General features: G+C 24.9%; 4 protein-coding genes across 10 annotated transcripts; 3 read left to right on the forward strand and 1 right to left on the reverse strand.

Moving 5' to 3' along the window:
* The first annotated feature begins 768 nt into the window (after positions 1-768).
* Positions 769-4,396, forward strand: nAChRa8 (nicotinic acetylcholine receptor alpha8 subunit). Of its 2 annotated transcripts, none has more exons than XM_026440519.1 (12): positions 769-1,081; positions 1,248-1,405; positions 1,470-1,514; positions 1,574-1,683; positions 1,779-1,959; positions 2,103-2,259; positions 2,333-2,460; positions 2,535-2,710; positions 2,801-2,953; positions 3,028-3,140; positions 3,484-3,596; positions 3,762-4,039. In XM_026440519.1, the coding sequence occupies exons 1-12, from the start codon at positions 1,021-1,023 to the stop codon at positions 3,966-3,968; spliced, it is 1,602 nt and encodes a 533-aa protein (XP_026296304.1). In that variant the 5' UTR covers positions 769-1,020; the 3' UTR covers positions 3,969-4,039. The 2 variants fall into 2 exon arrangements, with proteins under 2 accessions (XP_026296304.1, NP_001011575.1); NM_001011575.1 differs by having other exon boundaries at positions 909-1,081; positions 3,016-3,140; positions 3,762-4,396.
* On the reverse strand, positions 4,185-8,567 carry LOC551174 (E3 SUMO-protein ligase PIAS3). 2 transcript variants are annotated; one of them, XM_623568.6, is made up of 9 exons: positions 8,122-8,567; positions 7,047-7,213; positions 6,708-6,806; positions 6,444-6,585; positions 6,035-6,325; positions 5,853-5,954; positions 5,520-5,760; positions 5,026-5,442; positions 4,185-4,909 (listed from the first exon to the last, which is right to left on the reverse strand). In XM_623568.6, the coding sequence occupies exons 1-9, from the start codon at positions 8,143-8,145 to the stop codon at positions 4,701-4,703; spliced, it is 1,692 nt and encodes a 563-aa protein (XP_623571.3). In that variant the 5' UTR covers positions 8,146-8,567; the 3' UTR covers positions 4,185-4,700. The 2 variants fall into 2 exon arrangements, with proteins under 2 accessions (XP_623571.3, XP_006561118.1); XM_006561055.3 differs by having other exon boundaries at positions 7,800-8,566.
* Positions 8,568-9,964: 1,397 nt separating this feature from the next.
* On the forward strand, positions 9,965-12,093 carry LOC551219 (DNA polymerase iota). The gene is made up of 2 exons (XM_016912393.2): positions 9,965-10,016; positions 10,108-12,093. Exon 2 carries the CDS (start codon positions 10,197-10,199, stop codon positions 11,892-11,894), a length of 1,698 nt encoding a protein of 565 aa, XP_016767882.2. The 5' UTR covers positions 9,965-10,016; positions 10,108-10,196; the 3' UTR covers positions 11,895-12,093.
* Positions 12,094-14,741: 2,648 nt separating this feature from the next.
* On the forward strand, positions 14,742-25,300 carry LOC409206 (tripartite motif-containing protein 2). Of its 5 annotated transcripts, XM_016912392.2 has the most exons (15): positions 14,742-14,820; positions 14,943-15,102; positions 15,187-15,436; positions 15,574-15,711; positions 16,174-16,298; positions 21,787-21,961; positions 22,093-22,266; positions 22,349-22,552; positions 22,614-22,862; positions 22,970-23,156; positions 23,302-23,738; positions 23,827-24,009; positions 24,102-24,209; positions 24,845-24,983; positions 25,056-25,300. In XM_016912392.2, the coding sequence occupies exons 1-15, from the start codon at positions 14,769-14,771 to the stop codon at positions 25,292-25,294; spliced, it is 2,820 nt and encodes a 939-aa protein (XP_016767881.1). In that variant the 5' UTR covers positions 14,742-14,768; the 3' UTR covers positions 25,295-25,300. The 5 variants fall into 5 exon arrangements, with proteins under 5 accessions (XP_016767881.1, XP_016767879.1, XP_006561121.1 ...); XM_016912390.2 differs by lacking the exons at positions 14,742-14,820; positions 14,943-15,102; positions 15,187-15,436; positions 15,574-15,711; positions 16,174-16,298 and adding exons at positions 17,856-18,882; positions 20,119-20,379 and having other exon boundaries at positions 21,799-21,961; XM_006561058.3 differs by lacking the exons at positions 14,742-14,820; positions 14,943-15,102; positions 15,187-15,436; positions 15,574-15,711; positions 16,174-16,298 and adding an exon at positions 17,857-18,882 and having other exon boundaries at positions 21,799-21,961.
* Positions 25,301-25,656: the final 356 nt, after the last annotated feature.

Here is a 25,656-nt window from a genome sequence, read left to right on the forward strand (position 1 = left end):
ATATGATTATACATTAAGAAAATACACTTCTAATTGCACTAAAAGTCTAACCAAAATGTAATGATTATCATATAATCATAAGAAAAATTATTATCAATCAATTTTACACTGGTTTCTAAATAATATTCACTAAAAATAGTTTTTTTATAATTTTTACAGCAAATTGTTAACTATTTCATACAATTAATTTGAAAATAATTTTCTAGAACTATGAAAATGCATCCAAATATCGAGTTCGCGAAATCTCATATAGAGTGCGTTACTTGATGAATAAGGTTCATAAAATGTCGGTAACAAATTATAAGAAGAAACCATCTATCTTAAAATTCAGATACGACATTGTTATGATTGATAGATTTATATTTTTCATGAAGCAATGCATACAGTTATGCGATTTAATTAGAAAAAATAATATAAAAATATTATATATATAAAAATTATTCTTACAATTTTCCAGTAGTCTCTCGTATATAACCTTAACTTTTCGAACAAATTAATATTTTTTACTTAATTAAAATACACAAGTAAAAAACTTATAATTTTTTTGATTTATCACTAAAAACACATTAAAACAATATAAATATAAATTAAATATATATGAAATCTGTGAAAATTAAAAGAAACAAAGATTTGAATCGTAAAATATACACTGATGCACACGAATTTGCTACTAACTAATAAAATATATGCGATTTTAAAAAGATATGCGCGCGTCATTAATACGCATGCGCAGATATGTGAATCTGTAATACACAAAGTATATTGAAATGCAGGTTGGAGCAAGTGTCATGGCGCTAACTTCGGATATCGATTTTGGTCCAGTGAGATGCAGACTATTCGTATTTTATTGATAGTATTCCCAATTTATGTCCAACTTAAATAACATAAATATTTATAATATTAATTTTTTTATATTTATTAACTTACACTTAAAAATTACTATATAATATTGGCAGATAAACGTATTTTTATTGGGAGTGGTCATTGCCATCTCAACCCTATATAAATTTGTAAATAATTATGTTTAAAATGCAAATATTGACGCTTGGTGTTCTTTTTAATACTCTTCATATTATATACAGTAAGTATTTTATCTTTTTTTATCATAAATATTTGAGAATCATTTAAATCTTTTAAAAATTTTGTTGTACTTTAGGTATTATTTTGTCATTTACTTTGAGTGCGTTAAACTCGATTGTTTTCTATACAAAAAGTAGAATGACAGAAAAGATTTATATTTCATTTAGGTGTTGCTGGATTGAAAATTTTCGAAGCAAATCCTGACACAAAGAGACTTTATGATGACTTATTATCGAATTATAATAGACTTATACGACCTGTTATGAACAATACTGAAACCTTGACAGTTCAACTCGGTTTAAAATTATCACAATTAATTGAAATGGTATAAAATCATACAATTTTTTTCTTTGATAAAATAATATTAATAATATTGTTTAAATTTACAGAATTTAAAAAATCAAGTGATGACCACCAATGTCTGGGTAGAACAGGTAAAATTAATGATCAGAATAAATATGTTTCATTCATTATAAATTTTATATATTTACAGAGATGGAATGATTATAAACTAAAATGGAATCCAGAAGAATACGGTGGCGTGGAAATGCTATATGTACCTTCCGAAAATATTTGGTTACCAGATATTGTTCTATATAATAAGTAAATTTTAATTATATTATAATTTATTAATGAAATTATATAAGAAAAAATTTGATGGAAATTCATACATAAATATTAATTAAATATTTTTATAGTGCTGACGGTAATTATGAAGTGACGCTTATGACAAAAGCTACATTAAAATATACTGGTGATGTATCTTGGAAACCACCTGCAATTTATAAATCATCTTGTGAAATTAATGTAGAATATTTCCCATTCGACGAACAATCGTGTATTATGAAATTCGGTTCATGGACTTATAATGGCGCTCAGGTTATAATTCAAAAATATTATTCATATTGATGAATATTTTTTAATCAAAATCAAATAAAAATAAATTAAGACATTAATAAATAATTGACTTAAAATTAATATTATTTACTGAAAATATATTTTGTAAAGACTTTTACTAATAGGTAGATTTAAAACATATGAAACAAGAAGCTGGTAGCAATTTAGTTGCAAAAGGAATAGATTTAAGCGATTTCTATTTATCAGTAGAATGGGATATTTTAGAAGTACCAGCATCGAGAAATGAAGAATATTATCCATGTTGCACAGAACCCTATTCTGGTAAATAAATTGCTATAATATTATAATATTAATATTATAAAATATAAATGCATTTTAATAATTATTTACACAGATATCACTTTTAATATTACAATGCGAAGAAAAACATTATTCTATACGGTTAACTTAATAATTCCTTGCGTGGGTATTACATTCCTTACAGTACTTGTATTTTATCTACCAAGTGATTCTGGTGAAAAAGTAAGAATTATAAAAAGTAATAGACAAATAAACAGATATTCCATAAATATATTTAAAATATTTAATTTTTACAGGTATCATTATGTTCTTCCATTCTCCTTTCATTGACGGTATTCTTTTTATTATTAGCCGAAATTATTCCACCAACATCTCTGGCTATACCACTTTTAGGAAAATATTTACTATTTACCATGATTTTAGTCACTTTGTCGATATGGATTACTGTATGTGTTTTAAATGTCCATTTTCGGTAATCTAAAATAATATTATCAATTTTATACTGTATATTAATTATTTTATCTATAAAATACTTAAAATCATATTTAATTATGTTATATAGATCTCCATCTACACATAATATGTCACCATGGGTTAGACAAGTATTTTTAAATTGGATGCCGCGACTTCTAATGATGCGTAGAACTCCATATTCAACTCCAGAATATGATGATACATATATGGATAGCGGATATACTAATGAAATAGATTTTAGGTAAATATTTTAATATCTATCGAATTTTTAAATAGAAAAAATTTCAAAAATATACATTACAGTTTTCCTGATAGCGTTAGTGATTATCCACTGGAATTAAAAGGAAGTCCTGATGGATTTGAAAGTGTTACCTCTCAATATAAAAATATACGAGAAGATGATGCTCGACATATTCCACATGCATCAGGTAAATATTTAGATTAATGTATAATATATCATATAAAATTATTTCATATAAAATCATTTATTAAATTTAAATTAAAATAAAATTATTTTATTAAATTTATATCAGTGCATTGATATTTGAATAATCTCGCATGAATGTTATAAATATACAATATTTTTTAATTTATAAAATACACAATACATATAAAGAATTACATGGCAACAAAAGAATAAATAATCGTATATTAGAATAACGAAATAATTCAATAATTCAATATTCTATACAATGGCGTTTCACATTACATAAATAAACTAATATCATGTAATATGTATTTAAATATGCTAACAATAAAATACTGTTATAGTTACTGATAGTGAAAATACAGTCCCAAGATATTTATCTCCGGATGTTATCTCAGCTCTTAAAGGTGTGCGTTTTATTGCTCAACATATAAAAAATGCAGACAAAGATAATGAAGTAAGTTGAATACATATTGTCTAAGTATTCATATGTTTTACTTTTGATACTTTTTTTAAAAAACTTAACATTTCAATTATATTCTTTAAAAAATATTTATATATATATATTTATATATATTCTTAATCCTAAATTTTTTCCTTATATATTTTTTTATATTTTTAGGTTATAGAAGATTGGAAATTCGTAGCTATGGTTTTAGATAGACTTTTTCTTTGGGTTTTTACATTGGCATGTACTGCAGGAACACTTGGCATAATATTTCAAGCACCAAGTTTATATGATACAAGAGAGCCTGTGGACCAACAACTTTCTGGAATATCACCTCGCAATTATATGTATCCAAATATAGACATTTCTCCAGAAGGATAAATTTTGAAATTCATAATATGTATAATACGCGTAAAAAGACTATATATAATATAAAAATATTAAATCATTAATATTCTATTTATATCTATTTTATTTCTTATAATTTTAGATTGATTTTTATAAACACAGAATTTATATCAAATATAATCTAAATAGTTTTATTAACCCTAAATTAAACAGTATTCACAACTAAATATTTTATTTAAAAAAAAGCAATTTTAAAAAAATTTTTAGGTTTAATTATATTAAAATTTGTAGTACAAGTATTTACATTTTATATTTCGTTCTTTCATTTACACATTAAAGTTAATAAGAAATTTATATTACAAAATAACCTTAAAATTCAAAATGACTATTATTTTAGACGAAATTATATATGATTTTATTATAATAATGAAAAAGTATAATAAAGTAATTTATTATTTAAATTAATTTGATCTTATTTATACATTATGAGTTAAATCCCAAACAAATAATGTATCATCTCTACATATCTAATGAAGGAATGCTAGATTATCATACATATATAAAAAAAAATATTTTGCTTATTTTTGTCAAATTTTAAGTACCAAAAGTAAAAACGTTATGAATTATACTTATTATTATACAGTAACTTTTTTGTAAGATAATCACAAAACTATTAAACTTTTAGTTTTTCTTCTGTACAAAATTGCATATTTGCTTTAAAATTTGGCAATTTGATAATAATAAATTTAATAAATACAAAAAATTCTACTCTAAATCGATTATCATTAATTCTGGCGATTCGCTTGTACTGCTAATCGAGCTAGTTTGTGATTTTTTTGGTGAAGAAGTACCACTAGCTATTTTTTTTGTACTTTGTGTTGGTGTGGTATGTTCATCATCATCATCACTATCTGATATTAAATCAATCACAACAGCTCGTTTCTTTTCCTTTTGAGGTGTAAGGCTGCTTTCATCTAAACAATTAAATGATTATATTAAACATTTATTAACACAAAAACTTTTATTTTTAAATTTGCCAATTTATTTATAAATTCATATTCATATAAACATATTAGAAATAAAATCTCACCAAGATCAACTGTATCAACATCGATTTTACGATCTTGTGAATTCGTAATAACTTTTGTTTCATTTTTTTCTTTATCCTTTTCTTTTTTTAAAACTAAATTTTCCCAAGATCCGTCTTGTAATAATTGAATTTCATTTACATCTGGTAATAATTTCTTAGAATTTAATACTTCTTGGAAATATCCATCGATAACGAGATTATCATATAATGCTGGTTTATCACAAACTGGACAATTCCATGTTGGTTTTCTTTCATTCATTTGAAGAAACAATGATGCATCAAAACATTGTAAATGCGAACATGTTGTCGCCCGACATGGTGTACTCATTCGCATTTTACCTAATGGACAAGCTAAAGATACTCTAAGCGAAGTTGTCGCTATTTCACTATCTGCATCTTCATTAAGTTTTTCTTTAACTAGGAAAATCATAATTATCAATAAAAATCAGCAAGTTTCAACATTATAGAATATTTTAATTGTAGAACTAACTTACTTAAACCTCTTGTATAATCCGAATGTCGAACACCCCTACTTTTTAACCTTGATAATAATTCAGCACTTGAAAGTTTTCTTACTAGATATATCGCAATTGCATATCGTCTGCCATAATCAGCCGACCACGTTACGTGAATTTGATTTGCTACAGTAGGAGATAATTTAACTAAAGGACTAATATTAACAGGCCTTGGAGGCCTCTTTGGTTCTACTCCGGGTTTATTAGTAGGTATTGGATTCTGGAAAAAAATAAAATATTTTATTTATAAAAATTTTAATTTTAATAATATTTTCATATATTTATATATTTCATATATTTGTATAAACTTACAGGTAAGGGACATAATTTTCCATTAACTTTTACAGCAATACTTGGGGGAAAACAATCTTCTTGTTCACATGAAGTTTCTTGTAAACAAAATCGCATTTGTATCTGAAACAATCATAGTTTAAATTATAAAATATTCCATACAAATTTAATATTATTTAAAAAAAATAATTTTCAAAATGTACCTGTACTGTATAATCCATTTTACTTCCTGCACGACAATCACGCGAACTTGCTACATCTGTTGATTGCTGTGGTGTTAAATGAAACATAAATGTATTTTCTTGAAGTCGCATAGATCCTTGAGGCATTAGACTAGATGGTTTTAATAACTCAGCCAATAAATCAAAAAATGGTAGCTTTTTAAGTCTGACATCTGGATGAACAGGATACTGACTTCTAGGTTGAATTTGTAATGGTGATGGTAAAACTTTTGGTGTATATGGATATGGATTGTAAGCTGCACTTGTTGTTTGCTAAAATGTTAATATATTAAATTAAATTAAAAAAGCAAAAGCAATTATCTAGGATTAATATATGAATAAATTTATTGATTATTATATAAATATTTATATACATAAAATGTTAACTTACTTGTGGTGTTACACTAGTATATCCTGATTGATATACTGGATTGGTTCTAGGTGCTTGAGGTAGTGATGCTTGATGAGCAGGTGGTAAATCTTTTCCACTAGAAACTGAAGACTGTGATTGTTGTTGCTGACTGATAGCTTGTCTTCATATTAATTGAAAATAAGAAACAGTATTATCAAATCTAATTTGTATAATAGATTATATATTATTTTTTTAGAATATATTCTTTACATTTCATACATTCTATTTGCTTTATGTATTTACCTTGTATAATAATTTCTGGAATGCATGTTTTGATCTATCTGTGGTTCACCAGAACTACCTGTTTGACCATACATTTGATGTGCAGCTAATTGATCAGCTCTAAACAAAATTTTGAAAAGAATGAAACTAAGATTTTATTTTAATGATCCATTGATATTTGTAATCTTACTATAAAAATAATAATATACCATAATAGATATGGAGAGAAAAATACTTTTCATTTTTACTGAAATAACAAACAAATAAAATATATAAAAATTTAATAAATCATGATAGAAATTTTTAATAATAATTAATTACAAATAAATAATTATTAACATTATTAAGCTTTATACTCACTGTATAGTTTTATATAGTTCACGTATTTTGAGTTGAATTGGATGAGACCTCAAACGTAACAATTCTAATGCACGACCTTGTAATTCGTTTTTTCTACCTGATTTATTTCTACCAGCAAAACCAAGAAGCATCTGAAGTTCAGACACTCGAAAACTCAATATCATATTCTGCAATTAGAAAATTATATGCATATATTTTATATAATATATTTGTTTTTAAAAAAATCTATTATTTTAATAAAAAAAAAATATATTACAAATATATATACATATATATACATATATACATGTATATATGTATATATATATATATATATACATATATTTATAATTAAAAAAAATTAATATTTTAATTTATATTCAATTATAATAATATAAATTTTATATAATATTTATTTTGTATTTTATATGTTATATTGGCTTATATATAATGAATATAATTGTAAAAATATGGAATAAAATTGAAGATTCAGGTGTAAGGATTATACTTCATATCAGATATAAGTTTTTTATTTTAACAAAAATCATATAATATATTTTTATCAATATCCATATTGCATTAAATAAGAATTTATATTAAATTTGTACAATAATAAAATAAAATTTATTTTTATAACCATAAATAATATTATTTATTTAACAATATTTACAGAAAATTCAAATTTTTTGTTATTAATTATTAAAATATATGAAATTAATCATACAAAAATATTGAGAATGATTTTAAATCATAAAAATTAAATGTTTAGGTTACCTGTGAATACGAAGATATGGACGTGTTTTGAGAGCATTATTCAGCAAACGTAACATAATTGTAAGCACAATATAACGAAGAAAAAATGCTATTGATTAATCTTAATATTTCACTGAAGAAAGAAAATAATTATAAGAATAATGAAGAAAAACGCGCTCAAAGGTGTACTAGGCGTCTAGTAATACAATTCACCGACGCAAATTATAAATCGCTGATACCCCGGATATAACCACGACAAATTCACAATGCAGACGTGCCGACTTTTCTCTAAAATTTCACACATAGTCTAACTGCACTGCACCACTTCTAATACTTCACTCACCTCTAATTCTTTGGTCTCCGCCATCTTCTTAGACGATTTTTTTTGAGAAGCCGTCTTGCTTATATTATTTCCAACTTTCAACAGAAAAATTCTCCTACCCCTTTCTTACTCGAGTTGTTTGTATCGCAACTCGCCTGTATATTTTTCTTACTTTTAAATGCAACTATTGAATAATATTATTTTATGGCGCGAAATTAATTTTTACATTTCAATTTTAAGGTCGCTTTAAAAAATCTAACTTTTCTAAGAAAACAAAATTCTTGTAAAAATTTTTAGTTCAGTCGTCTGAGACGAAATAATTATCGATATTTGACACTTCGTTCGTTCGAAATGCGAAAAAGGATTTTCCAAGATGGCTGCTTTCGCTTCATTGGCTTGTTCAACTTTAATTTGTGTAATTCAATAATTTTGCAATATCAAAATAATTTCATTATCTACTAATATTAGAAAAAGAGCAAGTTATTCAAATTTTTTAAAAGTTATGAATTTAAATAGTTCTTATAATTTTCAATTGAATCTAAATAAGTGGGAAAATCTTTGAATGTATTCTGGTTATGTTTCATCTATAAGATTGCAAACATCCAACCAAATCTTTAGTATTACTTTGTAACTAACATGCAATACATTATGAGATATTACAAAAATATAAAAAACTTATTATGATATGTACACTTTTAAAAATATAAAATAATTTTTAGATTTTATAATAAATTCTTTAATTTTGTTAAAATGCACGTTATAATAAAGAATCACAATTATATATAGAAACACGAGTGAACGATGTAAAATAAAACTTACAAAATTTTCTGGAGAATCTTTATAGTAATTCATTTTTACTATATTCGTAATATATTTTTACTAGATGATGTACAATCTGATTGGATTATATCTAGGGAAAAAATACGTTTTACTGTAGATTTTATCTACATATTGTCAATCTTTTCTTTATATTATTTTAAATATCATTGGTGTGTTAATTCATGAAAATGAGCCATTGTATATATTTATAATATTCTTTAATGGAAATATATATTTGCATTATGTACTGATTTATCTTAAACATTTATTTGTATCAAATTTAGAATGAAATTATATACATATATATATATATATAATGCGTGTGTATAAATATATATGTGAGATATATGTGTGTATAGATATATATATATATATATATATTATATATAGAAAGATATACTATGACAATTCAAAACATGGCTACCATGTGAAAAATAAATTAGTCGCATTACAGTTTGTAAACAAATTTCTATTTAGTTTTTACGATAGTTTTGTTTCGTGTTAACAGCGAAACTTAACAGCCGTAAAAAAATATATTTCTTCAATGAAATTTATAAAAAGTTTCTGAGAATTTCGGAAGTGAAATATTCGTGTTTTTAAAAGTTCCAGTTACAATTTGATGTCTATTTAATGATCTAACGGATTTCTGAAAAATAAAAATATTTCTGTATTTTAATGTTCTTCGTGGTTGTGAAACAATATATCTTTCAAATGAATATTAAATAATGGTAACCTTACTTTATAATTTAAAGAAAATTCTAAAATATAATAAAATAAAAGTAATTTAATAAATGTATTTGGAATTAATTTATTTAAGAATAAAAATGATAATTAATTATACAATTATATACCTCCATATGTAAGTTAAAAACAATAAATAATTTATATGTTTTGACTGAAGAACTTAACCTATTTTTTAGATATACATCTAGTTAAACATATCGACAAATAAACAATTATATATTCAAAAATTATTATATAAATTTGTGCTAAAGTGTTAATAAACAAGAAAGAAAATTATTCTTTGTTAATATCATAAGTAATATAAAAATATGCATTTAAAAATATATTTTTAACCAAATCTGTTTTTTAAAAAGGTAATAAATTTTGCTACATTATGGATAGTAATTTGTAAATAAATTATTTTTATTATTTCTAATATTAATTAAATATTTATTATTATTACAGATTATACATGTTAAAATATTAAATAAAATATTTATGTGATAAAGATTCTATGAATAATAGTGTATTACATTATTTGTAAATTGACCTCAATGGATTCCATTGAATTTGATGCAATTATAAGACATCCAAGAACTATAATTCATATAGATGTTGATTGTTTCTATGCTCAAGTAGAGATGCTAAGACATCCAGAGCTAGAAAATAAACCATTAGGAGTACAACAAAAAAATATGGTAGTGACAAGCAATTATATAGCACGTGAATATGGAATTAAAAAATGTATGTCGGTACAAGAAGCTTTAAGGTTATGCCCAGGGCTGGCCTTGGTAAATGGTGAAGATTTAACAAATTATCGTCACTTTTCTACCAAAATATTGGAGATATTACATCAGTTTACTCCATTAGTTGAAAGACTGGGTTTTGATGATAACTTTATGGATGTAACATCTATTGTACAAAAATACATGAATTCTGGAAATAATTCAGAATTAAATATAAATATTTCTATGGAAGATGAAAATCCAGTTGGTGAAATATTTGGAGCTTCTGAAGAAGAATGTCCTTGTGGTTGTCATGCTCGATTAATTATTGCTTCCAAAATTGCAGCAGAAATAAGAGAACGAATTTATAAAGATTTGCATGTTACATGCAGTGCAGGAATAGCACATAATAAACTTTTAGCAAAACTGGTAGGATCATTGCATAAACCAAATCAACAAACACTTATATTCCCATGCAGTGCTCCTATGTTATTATCTAATATAGGATCTGTATCTAAAATACCAGGTGTAGGACAAAAGACTACACAATTATTAATGTCTAATAATATAAAGACAATAGATGATTTACGCAAAACATCTTTAGAAACTTTGGAAATGAAAATTGGCATTGATCTAGCAAGAAAATTAAAAGATAATGCTGAAGGTATCGATGAAACTGTAGTAAAACCAACAGGGAAAAAGCAGTCTATAGGTTTAGAAGATGGATTCAAAAGTGTTTCATTAGTAGCAGAAGTAGAATCGCGATTAGGGGCACTTTTAAGAAGATTAACAGAATTAGCCATGGAAGATGGAAGAATCCCAGTTGCTATGAGATTAACAGTTAGAAAGCATGATTTTAATAAATCAAGTTCGGGTAAAAGAGAAACTCGGCAATGTGCTTTACCAAAACACTTACTGCCTTCTTCAAAATCTGGTGTTTATGATCATGCTAAAATGTTAACACTAGCAATGAAATTATTTCATCGTACTGTTGATGTTTCTAAACCATTCCATTTAACTCTTCTAGGAGTTGCTTTCACGAAATTCGAAGAAAGATCTTCCGGAAAAAATAGTATTACGTCTTTTTTACGAAAACAAGTTGCAGTTCAGTCTGTTTTAGATATAAGCTCAGAAGAAGGTATTTCCGATATTAATCTCGGGTCGCCAATGAGTGTGAATCAAGATAGTAATGATGGTTCTGCAATGAGTACCACTTCATCTCCAATTTCGAAATCAATAGGTACTAACAATCAGAATACGGACGATGATTTATTGAATGAAATAGAACCTTTACCAAAAAAAACAAGATTGGAAGTATGGTTAAGTGGACGCAGAGAATCTCCAAGTAACGAAATGGCTGATCTTCGCCTCAGTCCTTCATCACCAATGCAACTGTCTCCAAAAATTGACGCAGCTGTTCTTAAATCTTTACCTATTGATATACAAAGAGAAGTGACCCGTTCTTGGCCAACAACTAGTAAACCAAAACCCAATAATATACTTAAATATTTTATAGCCAATAAGTGACGGAGTTTTATAGCCTAGAATATAATATAGCCATCATTCTGTATACATTTACACACCTACAATATTGGATGGCAGCACCATGTGATATTATGAATTTAAGTTACTAAATATTTTAAATCAATTTGCGATTTTGGGTATTAATCTTCTGTATACATATTTTCTACAACATTTACATTAAATGAATGTTAATACAAAGTAACTTTATCGTATATAATTTTGGTTACTTCATTAATCATCATTAAAAAAGACCTAAACTAGATTTGCATGATTTGTTTAAAGGATATTTTTATTTATTTATCTTTGATCAATTCAAACACAATTGTTTGATTAAATTAGAGTAGGCGGATTTTTTAGTTGGTTTAAATTTAAAAAATATTCTCAACAGTCAAAAAAGAAAAAAATAAAAATATAAATTGACTATTATTAAAAATATTCCTATTTAAATAGAATTTTCTCTTTTCCTTTTTTAAGTCAAAGGTAAAAAGCATAAAGTAAGTTTTATTTTCATTTTCCATGTGCATATTTCGTATAATCTTTAATTCTGATATCTTTTCATAAATAACGTTTAATATTATTCAACTGAATAAAAATTAAGATTAAGTAAGTTAAATATTTTTGTATTAAAAATTTATTTAATTCGTTACTTTTTTTTTTTCTTTTTTCATATAATTTCTTTTTATTACGTCTTTATGAGTATTTCAACGGCAGAAAAGTATTTTCATTTAAATTTTAATAATTTTTTGTGTGTGATTTATACATTTTGAAAGGAAATCCGTTTCGTTCAACGGGTGCTGGCATTTAATTTTGTATGTATTAGCTATTAAATTATAATTGTATGATTTTTTATGTTTAAAACAAAATGAAATAATGTTTATATTTTTACTATACTATCGATGTTATTCTATATGTAACGAATGTTACAAAAGACATGCCGTACAGAAATACTCACTCACTCTTAAAATATTATTGGTAAGGAGCATCATTCGAATGAGAAGGCACAATTTATAATATACAGTTATATTCAGAATATTAGACAATCATAAGGTTTTATTGGTTTGATATGGTACAAGGTCAATAATATACATTTAAATGAACACAAATAAAAGAAAAAGAAAAAAAATAAGCCTATGATCCACGCTATTTCAAATATTATATTACACAAGTTCACTTTTAAACGATTTACCGAAAAAATAAGCGTGCATTAAAGCGTGGTCACTGGCAAGTGATACTGTAATAGTAGCTTTTGTAAATGATCATACTTATATAAGGATACGAACAATTTATACATATATATATATATATATATATATATGTATGTATATATGTATGTATATACATATACTCTCTTTATATATACATATATATGTATACACACATACACGCACATATACATATGTGTATATATATATATATACACATAAAGTTCGAGTAACAAAATAAAGAAATATATACGCGATAGAAATGATTACTTATGACCAAGCTTTTTTTTATGTTTATTTATTTACTTATATGCACGGGAGAAGCGGTACAGTTCTGATTATTAACTTCTGGTTGTGAAATACATGAATATTTTATACATATATGCAACGAGGAATATGAGCAGTTGCGAAATTCACATGTATTTGTCAATACTGAAGTTCTGATTAATAAGAATAATACGCAATTTTTTAGATAATTTTCACATAATTGATAATATTCAAGAATATTAACATAAAAACAGGGAATATAAAATGAAATTGAGTTTGATTTTGTATAAACAACATTACATCGACGGTTCATATTACCTCTATTTCATTTAAATAAAGGAAGTTCAAGTTATACGATTTTGTTGTTCTCTTTTTTATTATTATTGAATAATGCTCCTCGTTCCTTATCTATTTCATAATATATTTAATCTGTTTTGAAGCATAATTAATAATTAAATCATCGAAATAAATTATATATACAATTTCGATATTGAAAAAAAATTATTTTTATTTATATATGCTATTACACGTATAATAAAAACATTATCTTAATAATAATATTTAATAATACAAATTTAATTTAAGCGCACAGTGCGTTCGTGTGTGATGACAGAATTAGACCCTTACCACTACCATGTAATTTGAATGAGGCCAATCACCCAGCCACCATCTCCGAATGGAACATAATCAGGGTGAGTCATGTCATAATGGAATAAATTGTTAGCTTTATGCCTTTTTAAATTATCTTGCGCATTCGTTTAATCAGACCCTTAAATAATCCCTTTTGAATCATTGACGTATAGAAAAATCGAATAAACCAAATAATTTTTACTATATATCGAAATTCTGTTGTACAAATATAATTTATAATTATTACGTTAATTCTTTCAAGATTAGTCAGACATGTAACATCATGAATTACGTCAGTTTTCAAATATTGTAACTCTTAATAAAAATAATTTTAATAAATTTTCTTTAAAAATAAATTTTAGTTCTTAAAAAAATGCAATTTAAAAAAATTTAAAATGAGGACAATATCAGTGAAAATAAAACAAAACTGAAGATAAAATAAGGTAGACAAACCTGTTATCTAAAAATAACAAGATTATTCTTTGTTGAGCCATAATTAGGAAACCCCCATTGAGAGATAAACGAATACATTTTTAATATTGTTAGTCTAGGATCGTTTTCCTCTTAAATAAACGACATGAGTTTTCTTAGTTTTTATCATAGTATATGTGAGATACATCTGAATAAGCTTTTTAGGTAATATCTGACCTAAATTTAAATACTGTCCATGGCATATCTTTAATTTCCACGGTCATTAAAGGTATAAATACTCTTCAAATATGTCCAGTATGCCAAGTTGATAGTTTACCTATTGTCAGAAAAAACCTACTATCTTAAAATGTTTTTATTTTTTAATATTTTTATTTTTATTTTTATTTTTGAAGCATCAGGTAATAATTTCTTATTTAAAAGAAAAATAAAATACTGCAAAAACTGTAAAAATCGATTAAAAAAATTATTGATGCAGTAAATTAAGAATCCACATTAATTATTTATATGTAATTAAATATAGCTACAGACATAAACGAAATTCCAAAAATCGTCGGTGGTTCTGTAGCAAAGGATGGGCAATATCCCTATCAAGCCTCACTTCGTTATAGAAATCGTCATTTTTGTGGAGGATCAGTATTAAATGAAAGATGGATACTGACAGCTGCTCACTGCTTATCAAGGTTGATAGTAATTAAATTTCTATATATTTTATATTTCTAAATAAATGATTTTCCTCTTTTTTTTATTTATTGATTATTTTTTAGTTTTAATGATACAGCAATAACCGTCGTATTGGGTACTAATACTTTAGACAAAGGCGGTGATGATTATCAATCTGAAAAAATAATTGGCCATCCAAGATACAGTTCTATATTGATCAGAAACGATATTGGATTGATCAAGTTGAATAAGAATATCGTTTTCGGTGATAAAGTGAAGCCTATTCAATTACCCAGTGAAAATTTCAATAAAATAGATTATCCTGCTGTATTATCTGGTTGGGGAACCACTAGCGTAAGCATTGATCTGTATCAATTATAATTTTACAATTTTATTTTATTATTTATTATCATTGTATTTATATGTTTTTTTTCCCTTATATATTTGAATGGCAATTAATTATAATACCAATTATTTACAAATCATCAAAGTATCCTGGACAAGTGCCAAATGAATTATACTACATTCAATTGAATGTGATCGATCAAAAACAATGTTTAAATGTCAGCTTCCGTGTCACCAATGACAATATCTGCACACTTAACAAGAGGGGTGAAGGTGCTTGTCACGTAAGTGCATTCATGTCTAGTACTCGAGAAGAGGGCTCTTTCATGTCAAAGGATCCCTTAACTAAAGCGGCACTTTTTTTTCTTATTTGTAGTCCGTCGACGAAAACCGTGTCGACGAAAGCGTAACAGTGAGCACCATTGAGTCCCACTCACCTAGTTCGAAAAGAATTATATTAACTATGCGGGATGTATCAGGCGCACCCTTAACTTTCTTACGCGATAAAATGAAATGAAATCATTGCCTTTTTATTCTTTTATTCGAATCGAATTTTTTACACCAACAAATTAATTAAATCTCTATATTAATATTATGATATTAATTTACAATTTTATTTACAAATATTTATAAATATACAATAATTAATTTATCTTACTTACAAATAAAAAATTTTTTTTAAATAATTTTAATAATATACATAATATCATAAACATTATATTAAATGATTCATTCTTGAATCACAGGGTGATTCTGGTGGACCTTTAGTTGCCGATAATGTACAAATCGGAGTAGTATCCTGGGGAACACCGTGTGCAAGAGGTCAACCGGATGTCTTCACTCGCGTCTACAGTTATATTGATTGGATCAAAGATCACATAGAAAATAAGAGTTAGAGATATAATTGAATTTAATTGAATTACATGAATATTATATGATGGATTACATATATATCTGCAATCGTTATTTCTGAATACAATATAAAATAAATCATCTCATTAATTAAAAACATTATTTAGCTTTTTTTAAACACTATATATTTATAAGAGAAAGGAATATTAAAAAGAAAAATAGTAGTTAGTTTAAGAACCATAAAATGAATCTTGAAAAGAAACTAAACATATATATTCCAATTTAATAATCAAAGAAATTACATTATATTTATAAAACGTCAATTTGTAAAATAATTTTTTTTTCTTTTTTGATTTTATTTTTAATTTATTATTCTTATTTTTTTATGTTTTCTAAATTACAATTTATTTACATACAATTGTTAACTTGTATATGTTATTATATGATCTATACAGATGCACTTTAAAGTGACACTAATTTTACATTTCGTAATACACGAATTAATGTCACGCATATCTAATGTGTTGAATTAAATAGAACATTTAAATACATATATATAAAATATTTATTCAAGAAAGTATATAATTTTTTATAAATATAATTTAAATTAAATTAACTATTATATTTTAGGTATATTCAATATATTAATAGATATTAATATAAGTAATATTTCAATTTTAAATTTTGATTCAAAATACATATTTTTGTTTTCTTATTTTTGTTATCTTATTTTTTATTATCATAAACATATATAGTTTTATATAAAAAAAAATAATGCATTTAATAAATTTAAAAAAAAAATAAAGATTATATTATTAAGATTATAAGGTTATATTCAACGAAAAAATAATAATAAAATAATAATTAAAATAAAAATTTTAATTTTATATATTCAGTCTTCAAAAAAATATGTAAAATTTTATTAAAATAATTATTTCTATATATTTCAATTATTTGATCGATGATAATAAAAAATAAAAGAATAAGAATTTTTTTAATATTAGAATACAGTAAAAAATCTTCAATCTTAATTTCAGCCAAGCATCGAATGACCTGATTTTAATAGCGCATGCTTGAATTGTATATATTAAAAATCATATTATGCATAATAACATTTTCAAATGTAAATCTTATATATCTATAAGACTATATTTCTCTAATAATTTTACAAGATATTGATTTTAAATTAAATATTGGTTAAAAATTATATAATGAAATAATGAAACAATTGAAATAATAAAGTTTTTTGCAAATAAAATCTAACAAATATTATGATAGCTTTAGAAATTCTTTTGACTACACCACTGGTAGCACTTATTCAAAGATTGCCAACATCGAGGCCAAGGATGCGCACTACTACCCCGATCTCGTCAATGTTTACAAAACACATATTCTATATCAAATTGCCAATATTTAAACTATATAAGACTTAAAATTGATATAATACTGATATAGTAATTTTTTTCAAACTATGATAAACAATAATCCTAATTTTAATTCAAAATAAGAAAGAAAACTCTACAATGTATATAGCTAATGTCCATTTGTCATATGTATGACCTAAATCACAGTGCGCATGCGCAATTGAGCAAGGACAGTTTAGAGGATGTACTTTCATCCCCTGTTTCTTGTATTTCGCGATTTCTCAGTGCCATGTCTATTCGTATCATTTTCTGAGAAAACGTAGTGTAAAAGACGAGGATCGGTGGCTATGCCACCTGCTGGAGCTTAATGTACATTATCTGAAATCAATATCGCTATCCTTATCTTTCGTCTTATGAACAACGTCATTCTAGTAGTTTGCACTAGAGAAATACGAGCGCGGTAGAAACTGTACTCGGGGGATTGTGTTAAGAGTGGTTAAACCTTCGGTGTTTATAGTGAGAAAAATAATGAATGCCGATTTATCATTATTATTAAATTTTTATCAAATAAAAATATAGTTACTACGAATTTATTCCATTCAGATACTGTTAATAAAATAATTTAATAACTAAATGTGAAAAAAATATCGTGTGTACAAAATACAATTTGTGACACGATTGCCAAAATTGCAAAGTTGAGCATAAAAAGGTTAATATATTGGTATAATCTATCTGTTCAATATTATATAGGAAACGATGCAACACTAATACCTTTTGGTTCATGTATTAGGGATGTATTAATGTTCATCAATTTTATTGTTTAGAAGTGTGACAACGAATATTAAATAAAATCTATAAACGTATATGTATATGTTAATGCTTTTATATCCTGATGTTGTAAAGTTTTTTAAAGTAAAAAATATATAAATGTTTTAAAAATATATAAATAAAGTAAAAGATATATAAATGTTTAACTATATTTCATTTGTGATACAAGATCAGACGTTCAGTATTTGAACATAACTCATTGGAAAATGCTGTTGTAAACAGTCATATAATATTGAAGATCTTGCTACAGTTAAATTGCTGTATCATGGTGCTTTGTTAGTGTGCATATCACGCCTGTGTAAGATCCTTGGGACGCCATAAATAATATATCGCGCCAATACATTGCTTGTATAAAAATAACTTATCATCTGAGTTTATCAAAGGAAGCTTCATGAGCTGCTGTCCATTCATGTAAGTATGTGTCAAACTTTTTTAAGAAATGTGTATACCTTTATAGTATAAAAATTTACATAGTTTACATGATAGTATATGATTCGTATTTTTAAGGGTTGATAAAAATGAAGATAAAAATATATATTAATGCTCCGCTTTAAAATATTATATAAAAAGAAATTCATTTTTTATTTAAATAAAAATGTGAAAATGTGTGTTATAAAATATAATTATTATAAAAAACTAAAAAAAAAAATATAAAATATTTTCAAAAACAAATTTAAATATATACATAGTAAATATAAATAAATTATAAATAAATATAAATTTATATAAATTTAAATATTTATTTTATATTAATTTTTGTAAAAATTAATAAATATATATGATAAATATAAATCAGATTTAATTTTTTGGAAAAATTGATAATATTAATAAAATTTTTATTTTTGCATTTTCTTTTAATTATATATTTTCTGTAACTTTTATTAAAAATATAATTATTTTTTTTAATAAACAAATTTCTAATCAGATATGATTATCATGTATTACTGAATTCAAGAGCACTTAAAAATCATATTATAAAGTGAATGTAATACTGCATATAGAATTTATAAAAACATGAAATTCGTGACTGTAGAAAACGTACAGCTGTCTGAGAGCCGGCTGTAGCAAGTGCACGTAAGTAAAGCATCAGATGCTACACCTTTTAATGGGCGACTGCGCAGTAGACAATTCAGTCGACTATGTAACCGTGTACCTCGCACAAGCATACCAGGCATTTCTCCGTCTTTGTATAGTATATCTGTCGGTGTTGTACGTCTCCTTACCCTTCAGGAGACGCGTGTATCTCTCTTTCTTTATCATCGCTTTCTCCTTTATATTTCTTCTCACTCTTGTGGTAAATGCTTGATGGTGCGCCAATACTCAGGGACGTATTACATTGCGCACAATATTTAACTAATGCTTTAACTTAATATTTTTTAACAAAATAACTTCATTTTACTCTTGCATTATAAACGCTATGCTTATTTGTTCTACGTTTACAACATATCAAAAATTCATACATAAAAATAACGCATTTGTCAATGTTATCTATTTATAATATTCTTTATAAAAATGCGCTTATCTATTCAGTTCAATTCTAAACAGGAAATTGTTTTTATTATAATAATTCAGTTGAATTAATTATTGAAATTGTAGCTTTTATTTTGTATAAGAATAGTATTATATTGGTTGAAGAAACTTTCGCAGAAACATAATGAAGAAAGGAAGAAACACATCTTGGTAGATCGTAGCCGCGGGCACCCGCATAATATACCTATCATTTCGTCCCTGGTAGTGGTGCCGGCTGTGGATGCAGGCGAGAACGTGCGCAGCTGTAAAACGTGAGTCGCTGCGCTCCGCAGCTGATGCGGTTCGTTGTTGTCCGTGTCTGTATTTGTTTGGAAAAATGCGACAGAAGAGCAACGAATTTCGACAGTGTTTTTGCTATCATCTCAAGGGGGTAGGCACGTATGTGATTCCGCTGATATATTGCAAGTGATAGTGACGTATATAATAAACATTTAAAATGATACTAAAAATTTGCAAAAACAAACAATTTTAAAAGTGAAATAAAAATAAATTTAAAGTTTAACAAAATTGTTCTTTGCATTTATTTTTTAATATTATTCACGATTTAGTAAGGTTTTTAGAATATAAAAAAATTTATCTTTACAATTATTTCCGTGTCAGGGACAATAGGTATTAGAAAAAAATATAGACAAAGAATATACATCGGCATATGCTTTGTACCTGGTGATTCTTTTATGACAAAGATTATGAAAGAAGTGTTGTGTTCATTGATAACATTTTATATGAATGTGTATTGTATTTGAAGCTATTAATACTTATTAAGAAAGAAAAAAAGACAATGTATCAAGTAATTTTGTTTGAAAATATCTTTAAAAAAAATTGCATGTAGAAAGTTTCTTACTTCGATAGCACTTGGAAACAGTATTTTCTTTTTGATATCGATATATTTTGACATTTAAATTCTTCAACATGAAATTAAAAGATGTAATTTATACAAAAGTCATTTATTGAACTTGTTAGTATTATTAAGTTCATTTGATAATGAAAATTTATACGAGAAGAAAGAGATATATTCCAAGCGTGCATCGACACCCCGCTAAAACGTGTGCAATGTAACGGATGTATATATTTCTCAAAGCAACGACAGGGCTATCTCCATTATGGAGGCACTGCGTTTAGCTATACAGTGAGTTTATTATTCAACAAATGTTTTTATAAATAACTTGTTTTAATATATTTAATACTATAAAATTCTGTTTGTATTTGTTCACTTATTATAGCCAAATAATTAAAATAAATTGTGAACGTTAAAATGTATCTACTCGTTCATAATTCATAAATAGATAAATTTTTGCGACACCCTATATATTTTTTATTTTTATGAAATTATAAACAAGGAAAATAATATTGTCATAACAATTGAATATATACAGCGTTAAAAAATGAATTATGATATACATATAAGAAGTTCTTTCATGAATCTATTATAATAATATTTATATTTAAATTTATTATAATTTTTTGTATTCTTGAGTCATATATATTTATAATATTTAATATTAATAATATTTAATATTATAAATAAATATATTTTGTAATTGATAAATATATTTTTTTTTATTACTTTTATTTATATTTTTCGAGATTATATATAATATAAAGAATAATATTTTATTCAAAAATAATATTTAAAAAATGCATAAATTTTTTTTAATATTATTTATATTATATTATATCAAGACAAATTTCTTATTTCATAAAAAATTTACAAAATTTATATTATTTTATATTTCATTTAATTACAATTATAAATTTAATTAGTATTATATTAATTACAAATTATTTTATATTTTATAGGACACGGCTAGGGGAGAGGATGGTTAGTATGAGCTCTATGCTCGTGGAAACTGTTAGCATAAACTATGAAGATTTTAATGAAAGTTTTTTAACATGTGGTACATGTCTTTGTGTTTATGATGGTGGAGAACATACCCCAAAATTATTACCATGTTCACATACTGTAAATATTATTTTTAATATACAGTTATTTTTTTATCATTTGTATTATTTAAATTATAACTTATTTATTATATATATATTATTATATATATAACTTATTTATTATATATATAACTTATTTTACATGTACAGGTATGTTTACATTGTTTAACAAGAATTGCTGCATCTCAAACTCGTGAGACTGGTGCTTTTCGATGTCCTATTTGTAGAGAATTAATAACAATTCCTCGTGGTGGAGTTCCTGCTTTACCACCTAGTTTTCTTGTAAATCAATTGCTTGATCTTATGTCTAGACAAAGAAGAGAGGTTTGAAATATTTCTTATATTTCTTATATAATTTTTTCTTGTGAATATTAAGTATTATATTAAATTTTATTTATTATTACAGGTTATTCCAAAATGTTCAGTTCATATAAATCAAGAATTATTATTTTGTGAAACATGTGATACAGTGTTTTGTACAGTATGTACAGGTGGTAATCATGCAGGAACATCACCAGGATGTACTGAGCATACTATCATACCTTTTAGCATTGCAATAAAAAGAATGTCTGAAATCTTGCTTTATAAAGCTAATGAATGTATATCTAAGGTAATAATATATTTTTATCATGATTTGAAATTTAGTAATCATAGAATATTATTATATTTAGTTAACACAAGCCCAGGATTCTGTAAGTACAGAATTACAACGTTTGGAAGCTTCAACAGAAAAATGTTTGAATGCTGTAGATACTGAATTTGCAGAAATTATTTCAAAAATAGAAAGAAGACGTTCAGAATTACAAGCAGCTGTTACTGCTGCTGCAAGAGATAAGAAACATGTGTTAGAAGAACAACATGCTCTAATAGAAGCTGAAAAAAATAAAGTACAAGGAGAATGTGAAGGATTACAATATCAGGTATGATATTAGTATAGATATTGGATATGATAATAAGGATTAAAATGTACAACTATATCTATCTATTATATAAATATAATAAAAAATAATGTATATTTCTTTTAAAGGTTGAAGTTCGAAATATTACACAAAGAATTGGTAGTTTATCTGATCAACTTGATGCGGCATCAGCACTTAGTGAACCTAAAGAAAATGCTTTTATTACTTTTGAATTTAATCACAATAATGCTCTTTCTCAACTAGAGGAAGCTCTTAATAACTTGGGAAGAGTACGTTCTAGTACAACATTGCCAGGTATCCTGAGGATTGATAATACAGTAAAGTACCTGCTTCAAACTTGTTATTAATCATTATGCAAATCTTATTGCTTTATATTTTTAACTTGTTAATTATAAAAAAAATTATTATATTTAAAATAATAATATATATTTTAAAACAGGTTTATGCAGAGCCCGGTTAAAAGATCCTGCCATAGTTAAATTACAAGCAGCTGTTATAGTAGAAACTGTTGATTACCATGGACATCCTAGAAATGTTGGAGGAGATCTTATCACTGCAGAATTAACTTTAGCAGATAGTATTCATTCAGAAAACCAAAGTTCCAGTATTGAAACTGAAATATTAGATTTAGAAAATGGTACATATGAAGTACTATTTCGACCTCCATCTGCAAGTCGTTATATTTTAAAGTTATCAGTTTTTGAACGGCCTATTAAAGATTATCCTTTATTTTTTGATGCAACTGAACATAATGAACCTATTAAGATATATGGAAGACGAGGAAACGGAAAAGATGAATTTCATCAACCAGTAGCAGTTGCTGTTGATGATGATGGCATGATATATATTTTAGATACTGGGAACTCACGAATAAAAGTATACTGAAAAATTTAATCTATTTAAAATTATAAATATTTAAATTCTTATATTTTGTAACATATTTTTTATTATATTGTATTTTTAGGTACTCAATTATGATTTAGAATTTCAAAGGCATATAACTAATGAAGGTCTAGAAGGACGTAGTTGTACAGGAATTGGTATTTCTCAACAAGGTATTGTTGTTGTTAATTGGAGGACACGTAAAATAACTGAAATGAGTTCTTTAGGAGATACTATTAAATCTTTTTCCCATAATGCATTTCAAGTTAGTATTTATTTCTATAATATTATAAAATAATTTTTATTATTTAATTATTTATCATATTAATATATTTATTTTTTTTATTTATTTTATAGGAACCAATTGATGTTGCAGTTGACAGGAGTTATGGCCATATACTTGTTGCAGATAATGGTCAAAGTTGTGTTTTTGTATTTGATTCCGATGGCAAAATTCTCTTTCAGGTTGGATAATATTTAGGTTCTTTAAATTTATAATTAATTATTATTTTTCTCTTTTATCATATGTACAGTTTTATCCAAATATCTTTTAAATAAAGAATGTTATAAAAAAAATATTCTCAAAAAAATTGTTTGATATAAATAGATATATTATGTAATATATAAATAATATTTGTAATATATATAATATATATATAAATAATATATAAATAATTTTTTTGTAAATAGACACTTTTTTTTTAAATGGAATTATAGATTTTAATGCATTAATCAATGCAAGTTATTAAAAAAAAATATTAAATTATTTATATCGCAAAATTATTGATACAGAAGATATAATTTTTTTTTATAAGAAATAACAAATTGCATCAATGTTATAAAAATTATATAATTATATAATTATATTAATATAATTATCATTTAATTAAAAATTAAAATTGACCTTTATGCATTAGTCTATAGAAAAACCATTAATTTATGTTGCATAATATATCTTCATCAGAAAATTTTTTTAAAAATATTTTTTCATAACATTCTTTCTTTAAAAGATGTTTTACTGATATTTAGATAAAACGAATACCTTAATATTAAATTTTAAAAATGTTTTATATGTATATATATCTTAAAAATGTTAATAGGTTGGAAAAAGAAGCACATTTAAATTAATTACGTCTGTGACTGTTGGACCCAATGGCGAAATAATAGTGGCTGATAGTCGTATACAAGTATTTTCTGCTAAAGGAGATTTTTCTGAAGAAATTTATTCAGAAGGCAAAGGTAACTTGCATTTTCATTATTATTATTATATTATTATATTAAGTATTATATTTAATATTTCTTATATTATAGGAAAAGGTACTTATGGAGGCCTTGCTGTTGATGCAGAAGGCAGAATACTTGGTACTCGTACCGATAAAGGTCGCAGTATAATCCAAGTTTTAAAGTTAGGAGGAGGTAATATTTTAACTGAAATTGATTCACATAGTTCAAAACTACGACGTCCTTCAGGTATTGCAGTATTACCTGATAATCATTTAGTAGTTGTAGACTTGGGAAACGATTGTATAAAAAAATATAGATATTGGTAAAAACAAGTTGATTTGAAATCAAATTTATCATATGTTCACAAAAATCATTCATACATTACAGTTATATACCAAATATGCATTTAATATAATTTAAATTATTTACTTCTATAAGACTTTTGTTACAATTTTATGTATAATTTTAATTTTTATTGCATTTTTTGTATATCATTTTTTGAAATTATTGATTTGGATAAATCAAAATAATTTCTTTATTTGAAAAATTGGTGATATTTAATAATATAGATTGCGTGTAAATATATATATGTATGTAACGTTTATATAAAACAAAAATTTTTATTTATTTATTTTAAATTTTACATAATTTGTTCTCTTAAAATAAAACAGATTTAATTAATATAATA

This window comes from Apis mellifera, linkage group LG5, assembly GCF_003254395.2.
Source record: "Apis mellifera strain DH4 linkage group LG5, Amel_HAv3.1, whole genome shotgun sequence".
Classification (NCBI taxonomy): domain Eukaryota; kingdom Metazoa; phylum Arthropoda; class Insecta; order Hymenoptera; family Apidae; genus Apis; species Apis mellifera.